Raw genomic sequence first — 26,404 nt, forward strand, 5'->3', positions numbered from 1 at the left:
AGCACTAGGATTTTTACAACCGTCTTGCATTTAATTAGCCTCCACTCACTCTATCTATCGACGTGTTTTCGATTCTCGAGTCGATTCCTCCGATATTATGCGATGGACATTCGATTGCAGCGAGAACTAGATTGCTGGCTATCTCGGGTAGCGTTAGTAGCTCAACAAATAATCATACTTCGATACTCGCGGGAATGCGTATATAATTTTTGCAATAATCGTCCAACGGTATGGCTTACGTGATGCAATGTTCAAATAGCATTTGAAAAAGAAAAAGCAGAGGACATAAAAGGAAAGCGTCATTTCAATCGGCATCGAGAAGTAATTGCAGGTGCAAGCTCTTCGACATAAATCCCAGTGACGTAAGTAAAAGTCAAGCGGGAAGAGAATAGCCTAATCTCATCCTCCGTCGGCATCGATTCCCCTCAAAGGACCTCGACGTACGCTCGTCCTGCGAACAGAGAATTTGCCAAAGGGCTGCCCCAGCAGTATACAGCCTTGGCACACCATGAAATGAACAAAAAATAGTGACGAGACTGCGAGACATGCAGTAAAGGACTTCCGGGCCGTCGGGTTAAGCCGGTCAAGTGTTAGAGTGCCAAAGTTCGACAGAGACGAAGGAGCGCGACAAGGTATGGATCGGAAACCCGTGCGTATTGGCAATTTTCCCCGTGTCTGCTCTCTACCGGGCTATTGTCCGATAGCACGTGGACTCGCTGGTCCTAGCCCCCCTCCCCCCGAACTCGTCCCGAAAATATCCCCCCACCCGCTACGGGAGCCGTCACCGGCAGTCGACTCGCAAAAATAAGGAACCGCGGGCTAGAACCGAGAGAGAGAGAGAGAGAGAGAGAGAGAGAGAGAGAGAAAGGAGCCGAAGAATGAGGCACGCCGCGGCTGTCGCTCACGCGGCCTTCGCTCTCCCCCTTTTGCTTTCAGGCCCTCGGCATTATTGCTCTCGACACCTTCCTTCCTTCCGTCGTGCGCGGGTGTAAAAGCAATTCCCCGAAAGCTTTGAAAACTTCGAAATGAATGGACGGCTCGGAGCGGCCGTTCTCTCTTGTTAATTGTCCGCGGCTGTATTCTATACACCCTTTAGCCGTACGCGCGTCGTCGTGTGCGAGGGAGTCCTTTTATCTCCCTTTTGTTTCTCCCTCTCGCTCCGCGGGCCGTCCTTTTTTCCCTACTGCGAAAGAGCGTCTCGCTTAATCGGGAGATTGTATTATTAGCTCGGGGAGTCGCATCTCTCTCTCGCTCTCTCTCTCTCTCACGCACACGCACACACACGCGCGCGCGCGCAAACAGAGTGGGGGCCCTTTTCACCCCATCGCTCTCGCTCTCTTACACCCTCGCAGCCTCCCTCTCTATCCCGGGAGACAGGCGCTCTTTTGAGGTCGCACTCACGCGTAACGAAATCAAGATTCAAGGCGCGAGGGACTCGTTTTGTCCCGCGCTTTTTTGCTTTACTTTTAGCGGCTGCGATTTTTCGGGGGAGTGCGATCTCGCGCGGATACTCTTCGGGGTGCAGAGAAGGCCGAGCGTGGAGCATCGGCTACTTAAAACTCCAGCCGTATTTAAATACGCGTAATAAGTGGGATTCGGTTACAGCTTTTAGCCTCGTGCTAAATGTTACATGAGTTGGACAAGGTGAAATCTAGGAAGGATTCCTAGGTAATTTATTTAATTGGCACCTTTAGTATCGAGTAAACGAATTCTGATTGTAGGTGCACTCGGTTGCTTATTTCCAGAAATAAGGCCTTTAGACATTCAAAATGAGCGTCTGGCTAAATGGTAAAACTACAAATTTTATGCTTACACTGAAGGCATTTTCGACTTTTCACTTCTTTAACGGCTAAACGAATGCTTAACTACCGCGAGTGAGAGGGCCTCACTCGATCAGCGGTATTACTAACGTTATATTGGAAATCGCTGAATAGCATAGCTATTTTAACCAACAATTTGCCCCGAGTCCGCATTGTTTTAATGTTTGACTATGAAATTTGCGAGTTGGGCGGTAGTTTCGAGCCAATTTATCGGGGAATATGTATTAATGTCAGAGATTTCATTTGTATTCCGTATAGAATGATAATCGACAGGTAAATAGACAATATTGTTTGCATTAAGTCTTGATGATTTTGTTTTTTTTTTATTTTTTATTTTTTCGATTGTCTTGACGAGCGACAGTCAAGGACAAGGATAATTCGAATTTTTTAATATTTGAATTTATGAATTTTTGAATTTTTGATTTTTTGCACCTTTTCAATTCTTATTATTAAGCCACGATCTAATGATATCGAGCGGCAAATTGCGATTGCAACGTTCGTATTACAGTTTGACAATATTTACCGCAAGATTACTCGATACGTGCACAATAAACGTAAAAGAAGAAAAAAATGCAAAGTATAAAAGATAATTTAAAATGAAATACTTATTTGAAAATGTTAAAGTGCTCGAGTCAACGTTCTCCTCCCTCCCTAACCCCCACCTAGCCACCATATTAGCAACCAATACACAATGCAAATTTCAAATATAATTTATCGTGGCTCGCTTGCATTGTAAAAAGCCTACGTTACTTACAACTAAGTTATTAAAAATTTATCGTTACCAATTAGTTATTTGCTTCTTTATTAATAAATGTCACGCGTAAGACGGAGAATTTATTCATTATAATTAAATGCGGCAGACACCTCGTACAAATACGAATGAAAAATAACGCATAATGATGAAAAATACGCCACCTATACAAAAGCAAACGACAAATGCATTTTCAGCGATTCCGAAATGAGGCTTATTAATAAAAACCATTTGGTAAGAATGGTATGAAAGAAAAAAAATTAACATAATCCATCTTTAGCAATGAGAAACTTTCGCCTTTCGCTATGAGAAAAAGCATTCCTATTCGCCGCGATAAGAAGAAGGCGTGAAACGAAAAACGTCGAGGGACTTTTATAAGGCGATGGGGAAGGGATTAACCAAAGTCGATTTTCGGCTAAACGCAGGTGTCGGAGGACAACAAATCCACGTGTCGGTTGTAGAAAAGGAATGGAGCGAGATTGGCGAGAAAGAAAAGGAGAAAACGGAAGAGGTACAAAGAAGGTGGGCCAGACTGCCAGATGTGGACACATAAAGCTTGAATGATTTAACAATATTTCTCACCGATAACTGTTATAGAAAGTGTGCTTGACCCCTTCATCCCTAAATTTGCCTTTTATCTTGGGCAAAGGCGTGTTAGAAAGGTGTTATTGAATTGATGAACGTCCGTCCGACGAGAGACCGAGCGTCTGTCTCGCTTCCTTAATTCTCGCACTCTTAAATATTTCTTCAAAATTCAAATTGATTTTTTATGCGAACGCGAAACGAATCGCAGAGATGAATTAATGGCCGAATGCATTATCTTATCAATGTTTCCAGTTTATTAAATGTTTTTCATCGTTGTTTATACGGAGCTAATAAATATTCAAAGTTTAATAGTCTCAAGGTGACACGACATATCGGAATGATCTATCGAGTTAATACTCTGCAACAAATTGCAATTCGATCCTCTTCATCGCTTCAACTTGCTGTTTGTGAAATCTACAAGCGTGAGTGACGTGTTTCCCGATAACAAATATCAAGCTGACTATTACGGTATTTTTTAATCCAGACGTTGAATTATTAAATCAATTTGCAATATATAATTTGGCTTTGTACCACTTTACACTATACTCTAGCCAATGACTCATCGGCCATAGTATGTTATTGTATGGTAAAGCAGAAAAAGGATATTTAAATGAATTCTTGCTATTAAGTGAATATCCATTCGAAATATTTCATCGATATCAATTTACAACTTAAATATCTCGTGTTTTTATTTTAATTTTTTCTTTATTTTTATTATCATTATTATTACGTATACACAAAGTCACAGCACAAAAAGTGATATTACTCATGTTTTCATATAATTTTTGAGAAGATTTTTAATCATCAATCACTATGATACTGATAAATATACTTATTACCTAACAAGTTTCAGTGAAGAAATCCATTGGTCTTATACTCGCTTTTGTTTCTACACTCTCTAAATAATGAACGATTTTACAATATAATCATTGTTAATCATAAAATAGATTAATAATGATTTAAGCTACATTTCCATATGAGTCTTAAAGGATATTAAAGAATTCCGAATAATATTTTACGACTTGAATATGCCTCAGGAACTTGACCCAATTCGATTTTGCGAAGACTCATAAACTCGACTCCATTGTTAATCTTCATATAGAAATATAAATCCATTAATCAGCTTTTTCTTTAGTCAAGACATCACAACTGTCGAGAAAGTTGCCTAAATATTTATCGCGCAACTTCTTCATATAAAACTATTCCTTTTAATCACATATATATATATATATATATATATATATATATATATTGCATTTAGCACGATAAAGTCAGCATTCATGATTCGCTAATAAGCTCCCGCTCGTTTCGACCGACAATAAGCATTTAATAATCTAACATCGAGGTGGCCCGCGCACCTCTACCACCTCTACCACGTTTATTTTCATAATTCAAAGAAGAAAAGGGACGGAGGCAGCAGCTCGTGGCTTCGTTCTCGCGAAAACGCCAGACCAATAAAACTAACGCTCCCTTGGCGGAAGAATCAAGAAAATTAAATGGTTAAATCTTTTGTACTGCATGAATGGACGGCGAGGAATCAGCGTCCTCTCTTTCCTCCCTCCCACCCCGCCAGGCAAGTAAAAGGCAAAGGAAAAGGACGAGAGAGAAAAAAAAGCAGGCGAAATAGTTGGAGGAGAGAGAGAGAGAGAAGTCGGAGTGCTTTACAATATAACACGAGTTCTGAATTGACGCTCGACTCTGCACATTTGTATGCGCGCATACGTGTATTACCTGTGCAGGCGTCTCCTCTACTCCTTCCATGCTTCTCACCTACAACGATACAACGGTCGCCGCCGCAACCACCACCACCACCATCACCATCACCACCACCTCTCCCTCCTCTTTAGTCATTCTATTTTCTCGGCTAGCACATGCGTGTATGCGCACGCGCCCCGGCAACACCCTCTTCTCCCTTTTTGTACGACCCGCGCAAATATTTCCTGTGAGTTGAACGCCGACGCACTCGGCCATGGGAAATCGAGTAGCTAGTATGCGTTTAGCGGACAAGTTCGTCTCTCCTCGACCCGCCAACCTTCCGCCTACCAAGCGAGTCGTTTCCAAAGGTCGGCCTAAGCCCTTCCAAGCGCGCACATATTTCTATTTTTAGTCAGACGCGACTCTTCCCTTCCCACCCACCACCTCCCCATCGCAACCAACTCTCTCGCACGTTTCTCTCTTCGAGTGCAGGAAAGCTCACGGGACTTTGCTGTCGATACTTATCGATAACTTGCGGCTCCCATGCGGCCTCGCAATGACGAAAATCGCTGAGGAAATTCTTTAATACTCGTACGATCCAAGTGCGTGAAGTTAGCAGTTTAGCCAGTAGTAGCTTGTTGGCGGTTAGCCACTTCTCTTGCCAATTCGATAATTAAATTGCCCGTTAGTGGTAGGCTTGGTACTCACTTGCGAAAATTTCGGAAAGGAAATTGCCGACGGTTTGTAAAAGAAAATCTTAAGCCGCGAGAGACTTGACTGGCTTACTGGCATGCTATGTGCATAATAACGCGAGGTCAACGAGTAATTTAACAATGTTAAGTGCGCACCACAAATCGTAATGTCGAAATATCGCGTCGTCCCAATTCGAATAATAACTTTTCATGCTCGAATACTAAAAACGCAGCATCATAATTAAGTGGTCAGGATCATTTGAATATAAAAAATATAACTCGTAATTCATAAAGTCCCGAAGAGACGTATGGTAAGTGTAATTTGTTGGAAGGATTTTAAAATAAAATATTTTAACCGATATATAAGCGCGTATATATTGGTTATTAGTTCTCTCGATATGCCAGAATTTTGATAACCTAGAATCATCGTTAAAATTGCATCGGGTCGGATGCAAATATTTTCGAAACACGCAATATTTTCGGCTCCGGCTAGATTTCGCTACAGCAGGTTCATCTTATGCTAATTCATTCTCTTCTTCTTCTTCTCCCCCCCCCCTTCTATTTTTCTGTGCTCTCACGCTCTTTTTCTTTTTTCCCTCATTCCCTCCCCTCTCCCTTTCCTTGCGGTTCACCTCCTGGACCTCCCTCCGCGTCTCGCTTATATCTCCTACTACTCTCGTATCCCTCCTTCATCTTCCTTTGGCCGTTCGTTAGGAATTTCGTGCTGCTTTACCAGTTTAGTGAAGTCATTGGAGTATGATATAAATTTTAAGAAAGCCCGTATTAACTTTATGGAATATGTATGTATTCGCAAATTTTATGTACAAGCCGCGTAATTGAAGGCGTTTCTTACGAATTTATGCACCAATAATCAACATCCATTGTAGCGCGACCGCGCATAACATTATTAACTAATTTTTGCATAATAATTAAGCCGCGCAAATTTACAACCTAGTTACAAAAATTCTTCCTCGCTCCAATGCTGCTGCTCCTCCTCACCCCCCCTCACCCCCTCCCCCCTCACTCCACCCCGTCCCACCCCATTGTCCATCATCCACCCCATTCGCTGGCCGTAATTCTTTAATCTCGACCGTCCAATTCTTCAATAGAGTGTCCTTAAGCCCCATGAAGGGATAATCATCATCATATATAATATTATCATTCTCCTCTATCCCCAGCTCCCACCCCCCCGCGCGCCGCCACCACCACCGGGGAACACCCTCATACAGAGGGAATTCAGCGGCAAGGCAAATCGGCCGCCCATTACAAAGGTACTAACAACAAACGCATTCGTAGCCGAGGAATTCCTGGCCGCCAAAGTACCGTCGACCCCAACATTTTCATGCGTTAGAAAATCGCGATTTCTTTATCCTCGATCCTTCGCGCCGATATTCCCCTGCGCGCTGGCAATGCTTGCGCGCGGCGCGCATATTAAGCATAATGCGCGTGAAATGTGCCGCGCTTAAGGATATCGTCACACGAAGCGGCGCACGTTAGAATAGGTACGAGCCGCCAAACTCGAAGGACTGCCCCTAGACCGGCATTTCCACGCATGAGCTCTGCGTTAATTTGCTCGTGCGAATTACACCCTCTCGGCCCGTTGCGCACCACGGCACTCCCCTCCCCGCCCTCTCACTCTCACTCTACCTTACTCGCTCACTCGCTCACTCGCTCACTCTCTCACTCGCTCACTCTCTCACTCGCTCACTCTCTCACTCGCTCACTCTCTCTCTCTCTCTCTCTCTCTCTCTCTCTCTCGATCTCGCTCTCTCTCATTCTTTGTCTATCTATCTGTCTATCTATCTCCCTTTATTCCTCGGAGGCGCGAGTGCGTGGCTGCGCACCCGCTCGCACGTACGCATTACGCAGGAGAGGCTCGCAAAACGTGTAACGCGTAAGAAAGAGTTCCCGCGGGGCCCAAATCGTTATCGTTAGGCCTTTATCTCGCTCTCCTTTAAAGACGCCCTCCGCCTCGACGGTGAGCCCATACGTGTGCACGAGACGATGGTGGCCGCGGTGGTTTTGCGGGGCAGTGGCGTAGTGGTGCTGGCGCGGGACGGGGAGGGCGGGAGGAATAGGGGCAGCCGCGGTAAGGGACCGTTGTTGGATAGGGGGTGGGGACGATCGGGCGGTATGGAAGAGGTGGCTGGGGGAAGTCGTATGGTAGTATAACGCGCCGAGCGTAATTCTGCAATTATCCCCCTCTCGCCCGCCTCTTTTGCTCGTTCGACTCGCCAGGGACTTAGCTTCCCCCCCTCCCCCTCCCCCCGCCCCCCGTCGGCTCTCAACCTCGGCCAAGCTGTTGCCCGGCTTCTCGGACTTTGTCGTGCACGAAGCGAATATAAGCGGTTGCGCATACGCATACATACGTGTGGTCTCCGCGTTTTTATTTTACTTTTATGTTTCGGAGGGTATACCGGATACCCGGTATAAGGATACTCGCTCCTGCCTCCTGCTTCCTAGCCTGTAACACTGTAGCTAGCTCTTTGATTTTCGCAATATTTATCGAAGGCGAATGGGGGAAAAAATTGTAATAAAGCATTAAAAGGCACTAATTTACGTTTGTACGGGAGTAGCTAATACCTAGCGAGTTTCGCAATACGTATATGCGAAAAATAACGAATGTGGCAATGTGTGTCGAGAGCAAATATCCCCTGCATGACTTTGTGCTTCTTATTATATGCAAAGTGGATAAACTGGATTTATATACTTAAAGGCCGGGTAGGCATATTAGTTACACCGGGCACTTTATCGACATCGCTACCCATTGTTTCTTCGAAAATTAAGAGATAGAGGCTAAAAACTAGCGCTCCGATGAGGCAGTGATTGACATATTGGAATCCGTCGTTAACCGAGTGTATTATACCCACTCGGCGATCGATCTATGATCAATGTAACTTTATTTATTCGTAGCTCAATGTTTTTACATTTTTTCATCTTCATTTGTAAATACGGCACTCGTCGGAAGTTGCCTTGCACAGTATTATGATGGGACGCGCTAAATTGTCAAAGAAATTGATTGAAATGCTTTCTTAAACGTTGTTATAATACCGGCGGCGTTTATTATGCGATGGCTAGTAGATTTCACGAAATGTTATATTAAGCGTTTAAATGTAAAAAGAATTTACATTTTATGCAAATACATAACGTTGATAAAATAACCACTCCATCTCTTCTGAGGCGTTTTGTTTTTTGCCTTTTCTTTTCTTGTTTTATTGTTTTTGTTTTTTTTTTTTTGTTTTTTTTTTTGTTTTTTTTTTGTTTTTGTTTTTGTTTTTTTTTGTTTCATCGTTTTTCCTCTTTCGTTTTTCGATTTTTGTTTTTTGTTGTTCCTTTTATTTTCTTTTTTTCTCTTTTGGTTTTTTCTCTATGTTGCATTTCTTGTATACGGAGTGTAAATTTGTTGCGTTAATTACGTAAGAATATTGCTGGATTTCAAAGATTCCGTTTACGACTCACTAAGATGTTGAGGTAAATTTTTATATTATACTCAAAAGAATACGTTTTATTACCAAAACTCGCATACTGGACACGTGTAAGAGTGATAACATCAAGAGGCTTATTACATCAAAATTTATATCTTACATCTGGAATTTTTCCCGTTTGCAAGTCTTTCGAAAAATTTAGGATCGCCTGACGTTTTCTCGCCAGGATAATTAGTATTTCACAAATTTACCCACACAGTGATATAAATTTTTCTCATACGTCCCTTTCGAGTGCCCAGCCCGCCGCCCCCCCCCCCCATCCCCTCCGCTCCCCTCACCATCGACATTTTCTAAAAACATATCTTCGATTAATTGGGCCTCGATATTATAAAGGGAGCTCAAATCCTCAAACTACTCTCATGCATTAAAGTCAGATCCTGCAAAACATCTCAAGATCATAATACAGAAGGCCGAGGCGATTGAAATTATCACGCTGATAACTTGTGCTCTTTCGCCGTAGTGAGCCGAGGAATACATAAATTTTCCGATAGATGAATGACCGTATGAACGGAGACTTTGGTGTCTTTCGCGCACAAACGAAGCTACGAAGAAGCTACGAAGCATGAAGCTTCGATCGCGTATGTAGTCTCGAAAATCCTGGCCCCAATCGCGGTTTCTTCCATTCAAACGGGTTCTCCCTATGCGCAGCCTCGTGCAAGCATCCAGCAAAGTCAATTACGCATGAAACGTCCATTGGCGTGGTCTGCCCGCTCGCTTAGATCCTCTCGATCGTCGGCAATTGAAGGACGCGCGGCTCACCTCGCCATCTTTCATAATTAGCGTTGCCGAACGCGAGTCAAATGCTTAATTAACGAGGTTAACGAACAGTAACGCGAGGGCGCCGTCGGTGAGCCGCGAACGCGATTTATCAAAATTAGCGACGAGCGTGACTAGTCGATAGGCCGGGAGCGTAGGTGAGACGCGGCTCTACCCGGGGAAGAGGGACCGGCGCCCGGACGCGCCGATAAATTTCAGCGAATGCACCAATTTCTCAGAGGATAACGCGGTCAGCCGCAGCGGAATTAAAACGAAGACTGCCGCGGGTAGGAGAGGGATATAAACTCCCGACGCCCTTTTCCCATTCCATCTCGTTCGCCACCCTCGATCTCCACCGCCCCCCCCCTCCCCCGAATAAAAGAGATTCATCTACTTTCGGGAGAATATTTTCTCGCGCGTCAGGGCCCTGCGGCGCGGACGATCGTTGAGGGCTGGATAGGGCCTTGCGGATGATAAAAAGGAACGAGGCGACGCGCGTCACAGAGAGGAGGTGGGGTTGTCCGAGCGTACGCCGGAATAATAAAAGTCTCTCGTTTAGGGGAGCACCGACTCGCACTTTCGCCCGCGTCGAGGAAGCCGGGAGCTCTCTCTCTCTCTCTCTCTCTCTCTCACTCTCACTCTCACTCTCACTCTCACTCTCCTGCCCCAGCGCTATGATAACAGGCCGCCTTATCAACAGCAGCCAGGTTACAGGCCAGCCCAGCCGCCGAGGACCTACAGTGGAGGTCCACCCCGACCCATGCGCGGCATGCATAGTAGTGAGTCCACACGCCATGGCACATCACTTTAAGCCAATCGACTTTTCCGCTCTTGCATCAACCCTCGCTTCTTTTTTATCCTTTTGTTTTTCTTTCTTCTCCTCCTCCTCCTCCTCCTCCTCCTCCTCCTCCTCCTCCTCTTTCTCCTCCTCCTCCTCATCCTTCTCATCCTTCTCATCATCCTCATCATCCTTCTGTTACCTCCTTTCCTTCGTATCCAGCTCCTCTCGATCCGTTGCTACGTCTAACTCGTCGTCCTTTGCGCTCCGCTCGTTTGCGCAATCGTTGTTACTCGGCAGCGTCTGCCACTAGACATGCGAATAATAAAGCGCGGCGGGTCTGGACGGACATGGGTCAGACGTCGACTTTTCCACGGTGGGCAGACGATCGCTTCTCCCGCAATTCTAACGAGTCTCCTGGCGAGAGAAACGGCTTAAACTTTGCGCTTAAACCCTCGCGGCGATACGCGCGCCAACACAATGACAAATTTGACGTTTACGAGCCGAATGGGCAAGACTACGCCCTTTCCTATGCGCTTAGTTAATTTTCGACTAAATTGCTCGGTACATTGGCCGCTGTTGTTGAAAGAATAAACGATATTCGGCCGATCCACGCGGTAATTGGCCCTTTTCTTGGCGCAATAAAAATCTTTATGCAAAGCAGACAGAGTAGTAAAAAAATTGCATTATGCGAATTCAATCTAATAGTAGGTCCATGTGTTTTATGTAGCCTATAAAAGACATTAAGGCCTTGATTGATTCTCGGTTAGAGAGTTTAATAGATATTTACTGTTAAGAAAAATAAGGCTCAAGTGTCTGTTATTTTGATAAATGCTTGCCTTTTAAATGTGAAAAAACATACACACACGTATGTGCAATTTATGATTATTCCTTCGTTAATTTAAAACAAAAATATTTACTCTTGGGGCATGTATTTTTTTTTTTGTTTTTTTTTCTTCTTCTTTTTTTCTTTTTGTTTTTTTTTTTCTTTCTTTTCCTTATTTATTAATTTTTTTATTATTTTATTTAACGTGCATTTATTTCGACGTCCGGACTTGGCTAAGAATTTACATCGTTTCGTAATATATAGTTAATGCACGTTGCGATGTATTTTTTTACGAGCACATAGTGAAATTACGATGATATAATATTTTTGTAAGATTATATTTATATCTTGGTTTTCATCCTCCTCTCTTCTCTCATTTTTTTCCCATTGCATATCGAACCAATAATACCAGCACTGCGATTCTCACTTCTTATTGTCTAAGAAGCTCCTGTCCAACATAATTTTCCTTCCCAACCAACGGATGACCCCTTCCCTTTTATTGCATTCGGTCATCTCGCCAGCTTTTAATTGCAATATTTAACAGCAATAACTAGAGACTGCGTCAAAAAATTTGCTCTCTACGCGTATCGTATTATCCGCGGTTAACGCATATTTAACGGATGTAAATATTACTTTTACTATGTATACTGCATATTTTTAGCGCTACATAGGTGGTTATCGCAATTTCCGTAGCTACTCCTTAACAACGTCGCACTCGGATGAATTAAAATATTTGTACAATGTCGACAAGATGGCAGCAATTAAGGGAATATCAATGCTATTAATGTCCTTTATTTAGTGAGTCGAGTGCTCTTAAATTTCTCCTAGCGAGCTGACGCTCGCATAAAGACTATGCCAAACGAGATATTTTCATATTAAAATTAACAAACTTTTTAATGTCACCGTTGGGTATTAATTGAGATCAGTCGAATCAGCAAAGCTAATTTACAATCTTTATATTAACATGATCTTGTATTTCAAAGTCATAAATATTAATTTACCTGACGGATCGTGAAAACCTTTTAAAAAGTAGTCATAAAGATTCATCCTGCCAATCAAGTTTATAAACAGTAGATTTAAACATTAAACGTGTAAATAAAATTATTATATGCCATAAGAAATGTTGACTCTCGACGTTCTTCCGACTTTCCTATATATATATATATATATATATATATATATATATATCACTTGGCTTAGCTATCTGTTGATGTAGACGCTACATAAGCAAATGATAAAAATAATCGATTATGTCGATGAAAATTACTTGCTCGAGTTTTCTACCGCTAATATTATAATATAAACTGTGCAGCAAAACAGCATCTTCCAATGCTTTCAATAGGTATCGTCATATTTTGCAGACTTGTGTAATACCGAAGGGGACAGTCAGTGAGGAAAGTACTCGAGTTAAACTCGGCAACATGTAAGAAGAGTTAGTACAATAACTTTTTTTTTTTTTTTTTTAATTCACAGACCTAATTAAATTTGCTACACTTGAATAATAGTCCTATCTTATTTACAATCTTATTTACGTTAGCCCTCGCTTCTTACTTATGCTTCAAAGATCATGCGATACCCAAGTTAACTAACTCTTGAAATATATTTCATTGTATCCATGATGTTTGCTTAGTAAACTTTGCGACACCTCTACTTATTTTCACGCCTAATTATCACTCAAGCACGGGAATTAATGCTCTTCCCTTGTTTTATCACCTTTTTTCGATTAACACCAATGACACTATCCAGCTTATTCACCGTAAGCAATGATTTACCCACCTCTTAAGTTAAATTGAAACGTCGCGTAGACGAATATTCGCATTCGCTATAAAAAATTTACAAATGAGATTCCAAGATCTTTGCCATACAAATCGTTTGCCCAATAATTATTCCCCACTGTATAGAATTAAAAGAAGCACAGTAATCCGAGAACAATAAATTATGAAACATTTTTGGCAATCAAGTCCAAAACTATTAGATATCAGAATACAATCATGGAATCGAATATTCAACAAGAGCGAAGCTACTTAAAGCCTCCACATTATTCGAGTATTACTCCTGACGGAGCAGTATTTGGAAAGTCAAACGGCAAGTGAATAAACATAACCTGTTCTAAAAAAGGGGCAGCAAGTAAACCAGTTTCATCATTCATCAACAATATAAGTCGGAAGGACAATAAAACAGCAAGAAGAAGGAGAAGAAGCAGATGAAGCAGCAAAAGAGGCATAAGAAGAAGAAGAAGAAGGGGAGGAAGAAGAGGAGGAAGATGAAGAAGAAGAGGAGAGAACATGAACAAGAAGAAGAAGAAGAGGAGGAAGAAGAAGAAGAAGAACAAGAACAAGAACAAGAAGAAGGATGAGAGAACACGCAAGAAGAGGAGGAAGAAGAAGAAGAAGAACAAGAACAAGAACAAGAAGAAGAGGAAGAAGAAGAAGAAGATGATGATGATGACGATGACGACGACTACGACGACGGCGACGAAGAAGAAGGAGTGGAGGAATAGGAGGAGGAAGAAGAGGAAGAAGAGGAAGAAGAAGAAGAACAATAACAATAACAAGAAGAAGAAGAGGAAGAAGAAGAAGAAGATGATGATGATGACGATGACGACGACTACGACGACGGCGACGAAGAAGAAGGAGTGGAGGAAGAGGAGGAGGAAGGGGAGGGCCCAGCAAGTAAACAAACCAACAGTTTCAAAAACTAAGCAACCGAATAAGATAACCATTAGCGTGAGAGAGATGCGCGAGACAAAGAAAAATAAGGTGCCACGGTGTAAGGGGTGTGCGTGCGTATTAGCAAAATGGCGGGGGAATAGGTGGTGAAGAACGAAGCGGGTAGGACTGGGAGAGCCAAGGGGGAATACCTACGCACTGCAGCCGACATTATGCTAATCTTGGAGCGAGGATGTACGCCCGATAAGCCGTCTCCTGGCTCTCCACCTCATCCACTCCTCCCTCCCGCCACTCCCCCAACATGCCGCTTTCGCCACAGTTCGCGCCACCACCCCCCTCCTCCTCCACCTCCTCCTCCTCGCACTTTACCGTGTACTCGGTGGTACTTCTCGGACGAGCGTGCTACACACGGACACAGGCACACAAGCACGAGCGCGAGCGTGCAAGTTCTTTTCCTGCTCGATAGCAATGAGGCCCTCGGGCCCCACGCCCTCAATCTCACGCGCGCTTACGTATACAACGGCGAGCGTACGTAGAAAATATGCGAAGCGTTGGCTCAGCGATGGCTCCTAGGGAGCGACTCGTGTCGAGCTCATTTCTCGGCGGGCGTTAATTTATCGGGGCCCGTCGCACCATGGCCGAGGAGAAATTTTGGAAATGGGCGAGGGTCGGGCCTCGGCTCGTCTCGCACGCTCCTTGAAAGTCGATACGACGAGCGGGACAAGCGGCGAGCGGCCCGTGCGTGCGCCCAACCTGCCGTGCGTAACTTCGCGTGCATAAGAATTTATAAAAGTAGTAAGAAATTTATTGGGCAGCGAGGGCCTTATTGCCCGTCACGGCCCTCCGTCGCGGCCCCGCTTACGACGCGAAATTGCGAGCGACGTGAACTTGTCGCCCGTCGGTCTTTAATGCGGATGCCGAGGAGAGCGAGCCGGGGCAATACAGGGTGGCGTAAGCTGGCGCTGAGGGTGGATCGAATTGGACGGGGGCGAGGGTTTGGAGCTGGTGGTTGGGGATTTATGGCGGATGGAGGGGAGGGGAGGGCGTAGAAGGGAGAAGAAGATGGTGGCGCCGCGCTTTTGATCGTATCTCCACGCCGCGGCGGCTGCTGCACTTTATTCCCATAGGAATTTGAAAATTTATGATAAAAAGAGAAAAAATGATTATAAATATTAATTATTTATTATTTATTAAGATGTAATGCCAATGTTATTTAAGCCGAGTAATAAAGCTGTTTGAGCTTGGTTCGTATGTACCACGGTATTTATTAAGAATCACGCAAAAGGAAATTTGAAGCTTGACGCAATGCTTCCAAAAATTAACTGGATTAATTTATAATATTTTTATCAAAATTTCTCGACGGCTATGGCGACAACAACAACATTAACAACAATATTGGTAATGATAATAATAATAATAATAATAATAACAATAATAATAATAATAATAATAATAATATTTGTGATAATAAATAAATAAATGAAAGTAATACTACTGATAGTAATAACAAGAATATAAATAATCATAATAATGATAGCAGTATCGAAACCTTTTTCATCTGACGTTACGTAGAATGTAGCAGTCAAAAATCTACATTTTAACTGTATATCTTTGTCTCTCTATCTTACTGCTTTTAAGCTCGGACTGTTTATCCTCTTTCTTTTTATGCTTATCATTACAATGTATTCTCTCGTTCAGTCTCCACCTTCCCCTCTCGTACCCACTCGCAGATATGCACACATACGCACGCATGCACGCACGCACGCTTTTCCTGTTACCTTTATTTTAACCTTTTTTCTCACTTTGATTCTTCCTCTTCCCGTCTTTGTCTGACTGATGCTCTTTAGAGTTCTTTATCTCCCTTAATTTTATTGAATAATAACGTTACCTACAAGTAGTTATGACTTGCTAACGTCTCTAACAGTTAATTGACGATAAGAATTTTATTATAATAAAGATAAAATTAAAGATATAGAAAAAAATTGCATTCTTCAAAGCTTAAGCTTTTGTACTAAATGTTAAATTAATCTTCTACGGTATAAAATACTGTTTTTACAATTAACAGAATCAAATCGAATAAAAGCAAATTTGTAAAAGTAACAGTAACGAGCGCCCTACCTTCTTCTTTACGAGGAAGAATCATTTGCAAGAATCTCAACGGGACACACCCGAGCTCCCGCGAGTCTGTTTCATTCTTGGCTTAATATATTTTTCGCACTCCAGTCTTGAGAAAAAGAAAACAAGAAGGCAAAAGGATAAAGTGGCAAAGAGCAATGGAAAGAGGGAAAGACATGGAGAGAGAGAGAGAGAGAGAGAGAGAGAGAGAGAGAGAGAGAGAGGGAGAGGCAAATAGACAGACAGACAGACAGACAGACAGAGGGACAGAGAGATAGGTAAAATAATATTTCAAAATTAATATCAGTCGCGCAAAAACGTAAGAATAGCGTGATGGTGTTTGAAAAAGACGGAGAATACGAGGCGAAGAGACTTTGTATGCCCATGCAATGTTCTATATTTTTGCATATACATGCATACGTACATGCACGTGTACATGCGAGCGAGTCGAAGCGGGCGCGGGCGCGCGCGTACGCATACATACATGGACTGAGATAAGGACGTTGGGACAACTAAAGTCTTTATGTATTAACAACGCCTTCAGTATTACGTCTTTGAAGGATTATAAAGGAAGATCGTGGAACGACAACGACGACTTTTTAAAAGTGATTGCCTTTGTTTGAGTAGCACTTTTACGAGTAATTTCTTTTGTCGGATACCAGGGCCGATACGATTAATCAAGGTGTTTATACTTTATAGTCCTGTGCACCAAAAGAATCTGTATACAGGATCTACATGGGAAGATACAGTGGCATCTCCGATAGCGTTATATGCTCAAACGACATTGTATGGCACTTTGGCCGAATAAGTACTCTCAAAAATATTCAAGCGGAGTAGTAAAACATCGCGTAAGGTAAAACTTGACTGGTTGTGATTTTCAAAGTTTTACTGTACGTAAATTAGATCATATTGGCCCAGTCTCCTACATAGATCTCTCAATATTATAGCTCTAATGATAAATATGCCTATCGACTCTCAGGCCCACGTGCACAATAACCTGTACTATAGACTTTATAATTCCCGATCTGCCCGCTAGAGTACTGTAGCGAACTCATAAGCTTTAAAATCCCCGTTAATTTAGTGCCGTTTTCACATCTCCTCGCTTTAATGAACTGATTTTTTAAGCGAAAAATTACATTATACACATCATAAAAGCGTTTATTGACGCTAGGCGATATACGATAAAAAGATGATTAAGTGGCTCTGTACAGAACTTACGTGGCTAGGGGCAATTGGCTGGGCTTATTGCTTCGGCAACTCACCTGTAACAGAAACCAAAGAAAACAATCACGATTAGATAATGCTCGACAATTGGTAATGAAGAGCCGGCTTTAGCGATAAAATATTTTCCGACCCTCCTAATCAACACTATCGGCATAACGAGCAATCAACCAGTCAAAATACATCAATATACAATGACAGATAGTTTGACACACTATCATTTTATTTATCGATTATCCTGGCTCCAAATAATAATTGTATTGGTCATCGTTAATATGCGTTTTACCATCGTGCACGCCCAAGGACACGAAATTACGGCTAAAATTATTACGGCCAAGGGAACTTCGATGTGGACCAGCAGTTTGACTTTAAACGAATTGCGAGTCCTTCCGCTCGCATAATTGCACGCGGTGAAAGAAACGCCGTCGACGGGACTCGCGTGGCCGTTAAATCGCATTTTTCGCCGGCCGAGACCGAGCGACGGCCACTTTAAAGAGAACAAATAAATCGGCGCACGGACGCGACTGGCCAGGACAAAAGTGCCATTAAGATGATCGGATAGGGATCTACCGCGCCACCCGACACGTCCAGCATCCAGCATCTCGGCGCACACGCGGAAATTGTAAAGTCCTATGTAAATGAGGAATTTCGCGTTGATAAGGGAGCAGTGGCGTGAGCTCTTCTCAAGATTCCCCCTTCTCACTCTCCCCTTGGGCCCTCGCGCGGCTTCGCAAAAATCGACACGAGAGCGCTGCGCTCGAGGAAAATAGAGGATGCGAGGGACAAGTCCGCGTCTCCGGCATTACTCCCTCTCTATCTACTCGGAGGTTTGCCAACAAAGGGGATAAGCCATACGCACACGAGTGTGTAAAGCCTTGTGTCGCTACTCTCGCCCAACGCCCTTTTACTTCCGCTTCGCTTATACATGCTCCAGCATGCGAATCCCTTGGTCATCGGAAACCAAAGCTATCAGGCGCGAGCTACCAGATGCGCACCAGGTCTTATTCCTCCCATTGCAGACTCAGCGATCATCTCCGGGCATCATCCCCTGGACGTTAGCGCGTCTCCTCGACTCGGACACGACACTCACCTTGTGCTCTGCTAATCCGAGGAGCGTCGGCCTTACGTAAAGCACTCGTTGTCCCTGCCCGAGTCGAGGATACACATAATACGGGACGCATGGGTCCCGTTTCCCGTGGGCCCTCGTATTTTTGAATTCCCGAATCACCGGCTATAAATAATCCGCGTTTTAATGACCGAACGTCCGGGTTTCGCCACTCCTTTTATTGGGACAGTAAAAAGAACAAGTAGTCGCATTTCTTTTATTACTCTACGTGATAGCTTTTCGGAATTTCGGGACCACGGGCCACGGCATGAATTGAATCGATAATTCTCTATAAAATTCTCCGGTAGATTAAAAGGGCCGAATATTATTCGCAGATGTATAAGGCGCCGGAATTATGGCATTGTGAAAGATTGTAGCGTTCGCTTCTCCAATTGGCCGAAATATCGCGTAATAGTCTTTCAAATGGAAATGTGCCGCCGAATGGCGGTCAGGGGCAGTAGGCCATACGTAGGGAGGTATTGTTCCCTTCGCGTCGCCCTACCACGGCGCCAAGCCTCCTATTGGTTGCAATTCAGTCGCGCTGTTGGCTGGCTGGCTGGCTGGCTGGTTGGCCGGTTGGCTGAACACGTCCAAGGCGTATGCGTCCGAGGATAATGCCAGGAAAGCTGAGAAATTAAATCTTCGTCCGGAAACCGTACCGGGAATCGCCGAGGCTCATTGTCATTGCATCGGGAATTACCATAATTACACGTCGGTGCGGCCGCTGATATAATTGGAAATCGCGCGCGCGAGTCGCAAGGTCGGGCATCACCTCGGGTCAATTTGGCCAACTGGAGTTTCGGGGCGGTATAGGTTGGGGGGGGGGGGGGGGGGCGGGGTGGGGGTCGGGGGGGGGGGGGGGGGGAGGGAGAGCGGCGTGAGGTACGTGCGTGCAGGTGTGCGTACGTCGACCGACGTGGTGGGACGATTAGATCGAAGGGAGGGATGCTGCCGAGTCGTTTCACATGAGGTGTAGAGGGATGGAACGGGATGCGGGATGAGATGCGATGTGATGGGTCGTGGGGTGGGGCTAGAAGCGGGAAAATAGATCGGCGGCAATCGCCGGCTAATTTATGCCAAACGCCTCGCGGTGAGGTCGCGGCATAATAAATGCGCGCAAAAAGGGCCCGGGGATGAGAGTCGAAGAGTCCGGTGCCGCCTCACGCATGCGCTTCGAGTTAAAGGCCCACTGGTCGGGAATGGCCGCGATGCGAAGGTCGCTCGATTATCGAGCCGAAGGAGCTCTCGCGAGTTCTCGTGAGAGCCGAGGTTGAGCGGCCGTATGCCGTTTAACATGTAAATTCTCGTCGGCGTCCGTGCGGTGCTTGGCCTTTTCTTTCTTTCCCTGGCCAGCTGATGTTTTTGGGAACTGCCTTGGCTCGTTGGCGAACGGTGGCCGGCGCGAACGTGGCTCCCGGCGTGACCTCGCTCGAATAAAAACCGTCCTTTACGTAGACGGGTAGAGGGAGAGGGGCACTTGTTTGCTAAGGAGAAGCGGCGTCGAGGCTGGCAGGTTGCCCCGGGGACGAAGCGTTGGCGAAGCGTTGGCGAAGCGTTGGCGAAGCGTTGGCGAAGCGTTGTCGGGGCGCGTGGCCGAGCCGAGGGTCGTTCGCCTAATTATCGATCTATTCGATTAAGACGGCGTGAAGTATTGCGCAGGCCCGGGTCCGGGGCATAGGATCGCGAGACACAGCTTGAAAATAAAAGCCGAGACCGCGTCCCCGTAATGAGGAGGTCAGAGTTATCTGGAAGAGTCGTGGCGATTTATGAAGCCGGTGGCCCGAATAATGCGCGGTGGCTAATTAGAGTCGTAAATACGCCGGGCGGCGTACGGCCGTTACGCGGGGGAAAAAGTCGACGGAATCCGGATCACCCGGGAGGTGAGACCCCGTAGGCCGAGGGCTAGGCGTAGGGGCGATCTTCGGGGAAAAGGTTGCGCCCGCATGGCCGTGTACGGCCACGAGAATTCCGGCCCGCGAATATTTCTCATAATGGACGTGGCGCGCGCGCACGCAGGGATGCTCGAAAGAAACTTTTATGTCCTCGTCCCAGCCAACTCCCCGCCGGTCTGCTTTTACCCGCTTTCTTTCATTTCACAATGTTTTTCGGTGCCCCCTTCGCTCGTCCTCCACCGTCGATTGATTAACGGCGCGACGATTCACGATTTTTCGTGGGGCTCGAGGACCCTCGCATGAGGACCCTCGCATGCACGTATAAGGATACGCGTGATGCGTTTGGTTTTTATTTTTCTCAGTCGTCGAGACCACCGTCACTCGTCGTCCGCCTCCTCCTTCTCGCACACCGGTCTCTCTTAATTTCGTTGTTTCCGAGGCTTATATTGCCACGCGCAGGTGTAGTTGAAATAATGTTATCCGTTATTATTGTTATTATTATTTTATGAGCCGTCGTGGGCTGAGGGGACAGGCGAAACGTGGGTAAACATTACGATTGTGACCCTGAGAGTCCCCGTCATCGACGTCGTCGAGAGGCTTATCTTCTTTATTCTCTCTCTTATTTACTCCTCTCCCTTTGTCCTTCTTTTTTTTTCGAAGGGAACGAGAGAGAGAGAGAGAGAGAGAGAGAGAGAGAGCGCGCGAGTGCAATAATTCGCGAGTTGAGCGTTGCGGTGCTCGTGAATTAAACGTGTGCCATTAGATCGCGCGAAAAATGACCAGGACTTGTGCCTCCTTTCATTTTATTTATCTTTGTTTTTGCTTTTGTTTTTATTTTTGTTATTGTATTTTAAGTGATTTAGGCATTACGAACTTACGTAAGGCATGCCGTCCTTTTAATTAAAGAGTATGATTAATTCGATGATACATTCATATCTACATATAATGTGGGTATGCATAATGTGTGAGCGCGTGAGCTTGTGTGTATGTGTACAGTGTTATTATTGGCTTATTATAATTTGAATCTCGCGTATAAATAAGTAGTTTTTATTAAAGTTTAATAACTTCTTATAAAACAATTATACATTACGATGTGAGATATAATATATTTTGGTTATTTAATTATGTGACTAAACACGCCAAATACAGTGAAATATTATGATGACATTCTTTGAGAAACGTAAGTGATTCCCTAATTCCCTTGAAAATTTCAGCATCTTGTTAATTTAAGTTTGCTTTTCTCAAAAACTTCTTCCCTAAGGCTTCGAGGAGTACTAAAGATGTGTATTTTCTGCCCCTAAGCGACAACAAGATCTTACATAAAATCTCATTTAAAATATATATATTCATGAAATATAAACTACATTTTGTCGTTTTTAATTAAAAATTTCATCGGACATTGTTTTATATACAAATATATTTCAGAACAGACTGTATATACGAGGACACGTCTAAAGAAATTGTAGAAAATATTCACTCGACGCTTCAAATGCTTCAAAGCGCTTACAACACTAATTACTTTTGTAAAAAAAAAAAAAAAAGAAAAGGAATGAGATAAAACGCTATTCCTCTACAATATAATACACGTCTTATTAAAACAATTTAATTTATGTGCGAATCGATACTCATTAATTGAAAATAAATGCTTAATGAAAGTGAGCCGGAAAGCGAAGACAAGAAGAGGCGATGTAGCTGTCCGATGCTCGTCATCCTACCCTTAAACGTCCTCATTCACGATATAAAACTATGGTTAAAGATGGCCGTTAATGCGCATAATTACGGTTGGACTTGAATGACTTCCCGCTTCCGTTTCAAGAGCTGATGAAGTTTTGATCGATCGATCGATCGATGCATCGACAGGAGACGCATTGCAGCAACGCGAAAAGCCCGTAAATAAATGTCAGGCGACGTCGTCGCGCAGAAAAACTAAATTCCGTCGTTCCATTGGGACATCCCTTCTTACGTTAGGAATATTCGGGAACGTTGAAGCTCGTAATTACATCGGACAATCGTCATTATCGTCTCGTACTTGTTGACTGTTGTAACTTACTTGAGCGCGGGGGACTTTCATGATATCAGCTTCTAATGATTATCCATGGATTATTGGATGATACGTCGATAGAATGGATAGATTCCATTTAATGTTGGAGAGTCAAGGAGTATCGCGAAATGATTTATTTTGTCATTGCTGTTAAGGTGAGCCCGAGGGAGATAACCAAATGAAATATAAGCGAACTCTCGCTGGATCGCGAGAATTTTAGTGGCTTTGAGCTAATATTTGAACTACGCGTGCGCTCGTAAAAAAATTAGCAGCGTATTTACCTACCGAAACTGTTTACCTTGTATGCCAAGTTTTTTGCAATATCCACTTTTCTCTACCATCGCCAATTCCACCTACATTACACATATTGCGCGGGTGCACTTGAAATGCATTGAAAGCCACTTGAAATGCATTTGACTATTTTACAGTGTATATTTATCATTCTCTTATATCTATCAGTTTATTTTAATTTTCAACATTTCTCGCCATTACAGCCTCTCTCTCTTGAAAATAAATTAAAGTTATAATATGATTTCATTACATGACTTATCGATACGATAATCCTGTCTTAAATTCCCGTATTTGTTTGCCTGAACCGTCAGCCGTTCGTATATTGCCGACGCGTTCATTTTTTCACTTTTTTATCTCTCCATTTCTTATTATTATTTATTTTTATTTTTATTCGCTCTTTTTATGAGATTTTTCACTGTATGTTGATAATACGAAAATGAAAATTAAGAGGAGAAGAGAACTAATATTGTATATGAATTCACGTTAATGGGCAAGAAAACAATACGAACCGTAAACATCGTAACGATTCTTTTAAATAATAGATTTGTAAATTGTAATTGGAAATCGAAGATAATAAAAATTTAATCTATTTACGATATATGTTATAAATCTAAATAAATTGACAGTACGAGAAGGCGAATAAATTGACTGCAAAGAAAACTAATTGTTTATAATTATTAATTAAACTTTATAGATATTTTATTATATTTTATATGTTACAATATGTTTTTGTTTTTATTCGCGAGAAATGGCACGATCGAATAGAATGAAAATTTTGCCATTGCACCATTATAATCGTATGATCTTTTCGCCTCTGCCATTTCTCGAAATCATCCGGAATTATGGCAAAAGCTGGAAAATTGTTTAATATAAATACGATAATATCTGCAAATTATCCTTCAGTAAGTAAACGTATTCTCAAGCCAATTAATTCGCCAAAATGGAAAACTAGTACAAACGAATTTGTTTAATCCACTAATATAATCGACATGCTCTATCTCATTTTCGAATACAACTGTTTAATTTATAATATTAATTGAACATGCTGAAAGTCAACGTAACCGATTGCATTTTCGAAAATTTACTTTATCGCGTGCCGATAATAAGTTACTTACATAAAAGGATTTCCTATACTATCGCATTTGTAATACTCCTTCAATTAGCTATAAATAAATATCCACTATCTATGCTTTTTTCTTTCTTTCTTTCGAATTGAGTTTCTTATACAAATAGTGGTTGAATGTAGTAATTAAATTATTTTGATTGGCAGCTCTAAGCAAAGATCACAATCCGTGCTGCAATAACAAACGCTAGTATTTATGGAGAAAGAACTGGCAAATTTAATCTCTTTTGTCGAGACAAAATCACATAGTTTTAATTTATATATATATATATATATATATAGTGTATATGTATACGTATATGGAGAGGGAGGAGGGTGTTGGTGTGTTATCATACACGAGTAATTGCTATTAAAATTACAATTACATGTAAATTTACCTTTAGCCACTAACTGAAAGTATTTATAAGTATCTGGCTAACACCAACATTTAGCCATACAATTACATTAAGAATAATAATGAAAATTTTATACCACCTCATTGGCTCTCATTTATGGATTATGGTAACGTTAATTAAAAATTGAAACCTTAAATATGTGACAGGCCATAAGGCTGTTTGCCTTAGGTACGAAGAATCATATTTTTCGAGCTGTTGAATCACACATGATACGATCACGGGTATACAATACAACCTACCGCCAGCTAAAATCGCCTCAACAATAAGTCGAGAGCCAATATTTAAAATGAGCACACACATACGCATACAAAAGCGCGCGCGCGCGCGTGTCAATTATAGCTCGTCCATTGGAAACAAATTTCCTAGCAAATTGCCGATCCTTCCACGAGCATTCTCTTAAGAATACGTCTGTCTGGACATGAAATAAAACCGAATTGCGACTGGGGGTGGGTAGAAAAAAAAGGACGCTGGTAAGATCGAAAGTGAGAGAAGACGCGAGAGTGAAAAAGAGAAGAAGCGAGCAACGAGGAAGAAAGTGCGCGTGCATAGCTCAGACTGAGACGGAGAGAATGGAGAATGAGACGGGTATGTAAGTTGCGAGCGCGGCTGCAGGAAGGAGCCAGATAAAGAGAGAGACGGCACAACAATGGCACGTGGGCGAAATAGCGGAGGGAGTAAGCGAGCATTTCCTATTGTCCCGTTCGAAATTAAGAGTTTACCTTCGTTATTAATAGTCCCGCTCGCACGACTAGTCCTCGCGGCTGCGAACGACCGCCGCATTGCTAGTGGTGGTGGTGGTGGTGGTGGTGATGGTGGTGTTGGTGGAGGTGGCGGAGGTGGCGGAGGTGGCGGAGGTGGCGAAGGTGGCGGAGGTGGCGGAGGTGGCGGAGGTGGCGGAGGTGGCGGAGGTGGCGGAGGTGGCGGAGGTGGCGGAGGTGGCGGAGGTGGCGGAGGTGGCGGAGGTGGCGGAGGTGGCGGAGGTGGCGGAGGTGGCGGAGGTGGCGGAGGTGGCGGAGGTGGCGGAGGTGGCGGAGGTGGCGGAGGTGGCGGAGGTGGCGGAGGTGGCGGAGGTGGCGGAGGTGGCGGAGGTGGCGGAGGTGGCGGAGGTGGCGGAGGTGGCGGAGGTGGCGGAGGTGGCGGAGGTGGCGGAGGTGGCGGGAAGGAACGACGGTGGAGGAGGAGGAGGAGGAGTGAAAGCGGCGCGCCGGGACTTTTGATTTACTCGGCGCGCGCACGAGCCTTTTCCCGCATTATCGTCGCTACTCACTGCGGCGAAAACATCGGTACGTATCAATTGCGCCCCCTCCGTACGCTTCCCGGACGTTTTCGGCCGTGGCGCGTTATTTGTATGCAAATACGAACGTGAGAACGCTGCGCGACTTCGGCGTCGCCGAGTTTATTATTCGCTCTCGCGTCCGTGGTTCCGCGCCGCGTTATCTCAGCGTCGGCCGCGGCTATTGACGCGACCGGATGATCGATGCGTGCCATCTTTCTCCTCTCCCCCCCCCTCCAATTCCGACCCCTACCCCAGCCCCCTCTACCCATGTCACTCTCCCTCTCCAACAGAGCCAGCCCTTTGTTCGCCGATGGCGCGCGAATTGGAAAATTGAAATTATTCTTATCGCTGCGTCGACGCGGCCGATAAACTATTTTAATAATCGTCATTAGCGATAACGTTTCGCTGGCTTTTAATGGGTTTTAATAAAGCAAGCGAGTTAGTCGAGATCGCGCTCGAATCCGGGACACGTAAGGCGACAAGATTGCCGAGTTTCACGAGTCCCGCGGCTGCGGAAGCATATGCGGCAGAGCGGTGGACAGTCCATTAAAGTGCAAAGGACTTGAGCAACATGACGTGGATGGGCAGTCGTTTGGGCATCGATCAATATCAACGTGCCAAATATCACTTGTGCCCGGGAGTTGTTCATCGCTCGATGCCCGGATGGGAATTCGGGCGCGCCCTCGGGAACATCGGCGCAACCCCGATCGTCGATCTTTGGCAGAGACATCGCGGGGGCAAAGGCGAAAGGAGTAGAGCTGCGTAAAAAGGAGACGAACAAGTGCATTGTAGCTCTCGCACGACGCGGTAATAATAAAATTTAACAACTTCGTCGAAAAGGTGCGCGATACGATACCACACATTCCCACGTCGGCGAGTTCAACCCCC

At 44.1% G+C, this 26,404-nt stretch overlaps 1 protein-coding gene across 1 annotated transcript in view; it reads left to right on the top strand.

Moving 5' to 3' along the window:
- Positions 1 to 24,809: 24,809 nt before the first annotated feature.
- The window catches only part of LOC105363673 (ctenidin-3-like), a 7,983-nt gene continuing 6,388 nt past the window's right edge, over positions 24,810 to 26,404 (top strand). Inside the window, exons 1-2 of the mRNA XM_011501423.1 lie at positions 24,810 to 24,825; positions 24,975 to 25,410. Of these exons, the coding sequence (XP_011499725.1) occupies positions 24,810 to 24,825; positions 24,975 to 25,410 (452 nt within the window). The remainder of the gene's footprint in view (positions 24,826 to 24,974; positions 25,411 to 26,404) is intronic.

The sequence above is a fragment of the Ceratosolen solmsi genome, unplaced genomic scaffold (genome assembly GCF_000503995.2).
Source record: "Ceratosolen solmsi marchali unplaced genomic scaffold, CerSol_1.0 scaffold3, whole genome shotgun sequence".
Lineage (NCBI taxonomy): Eukaryota > Metazoa > Arthropoda > Insecta > Hymenoptera > Agaonidae > Ceratosolen > Ceratosolen solmsi.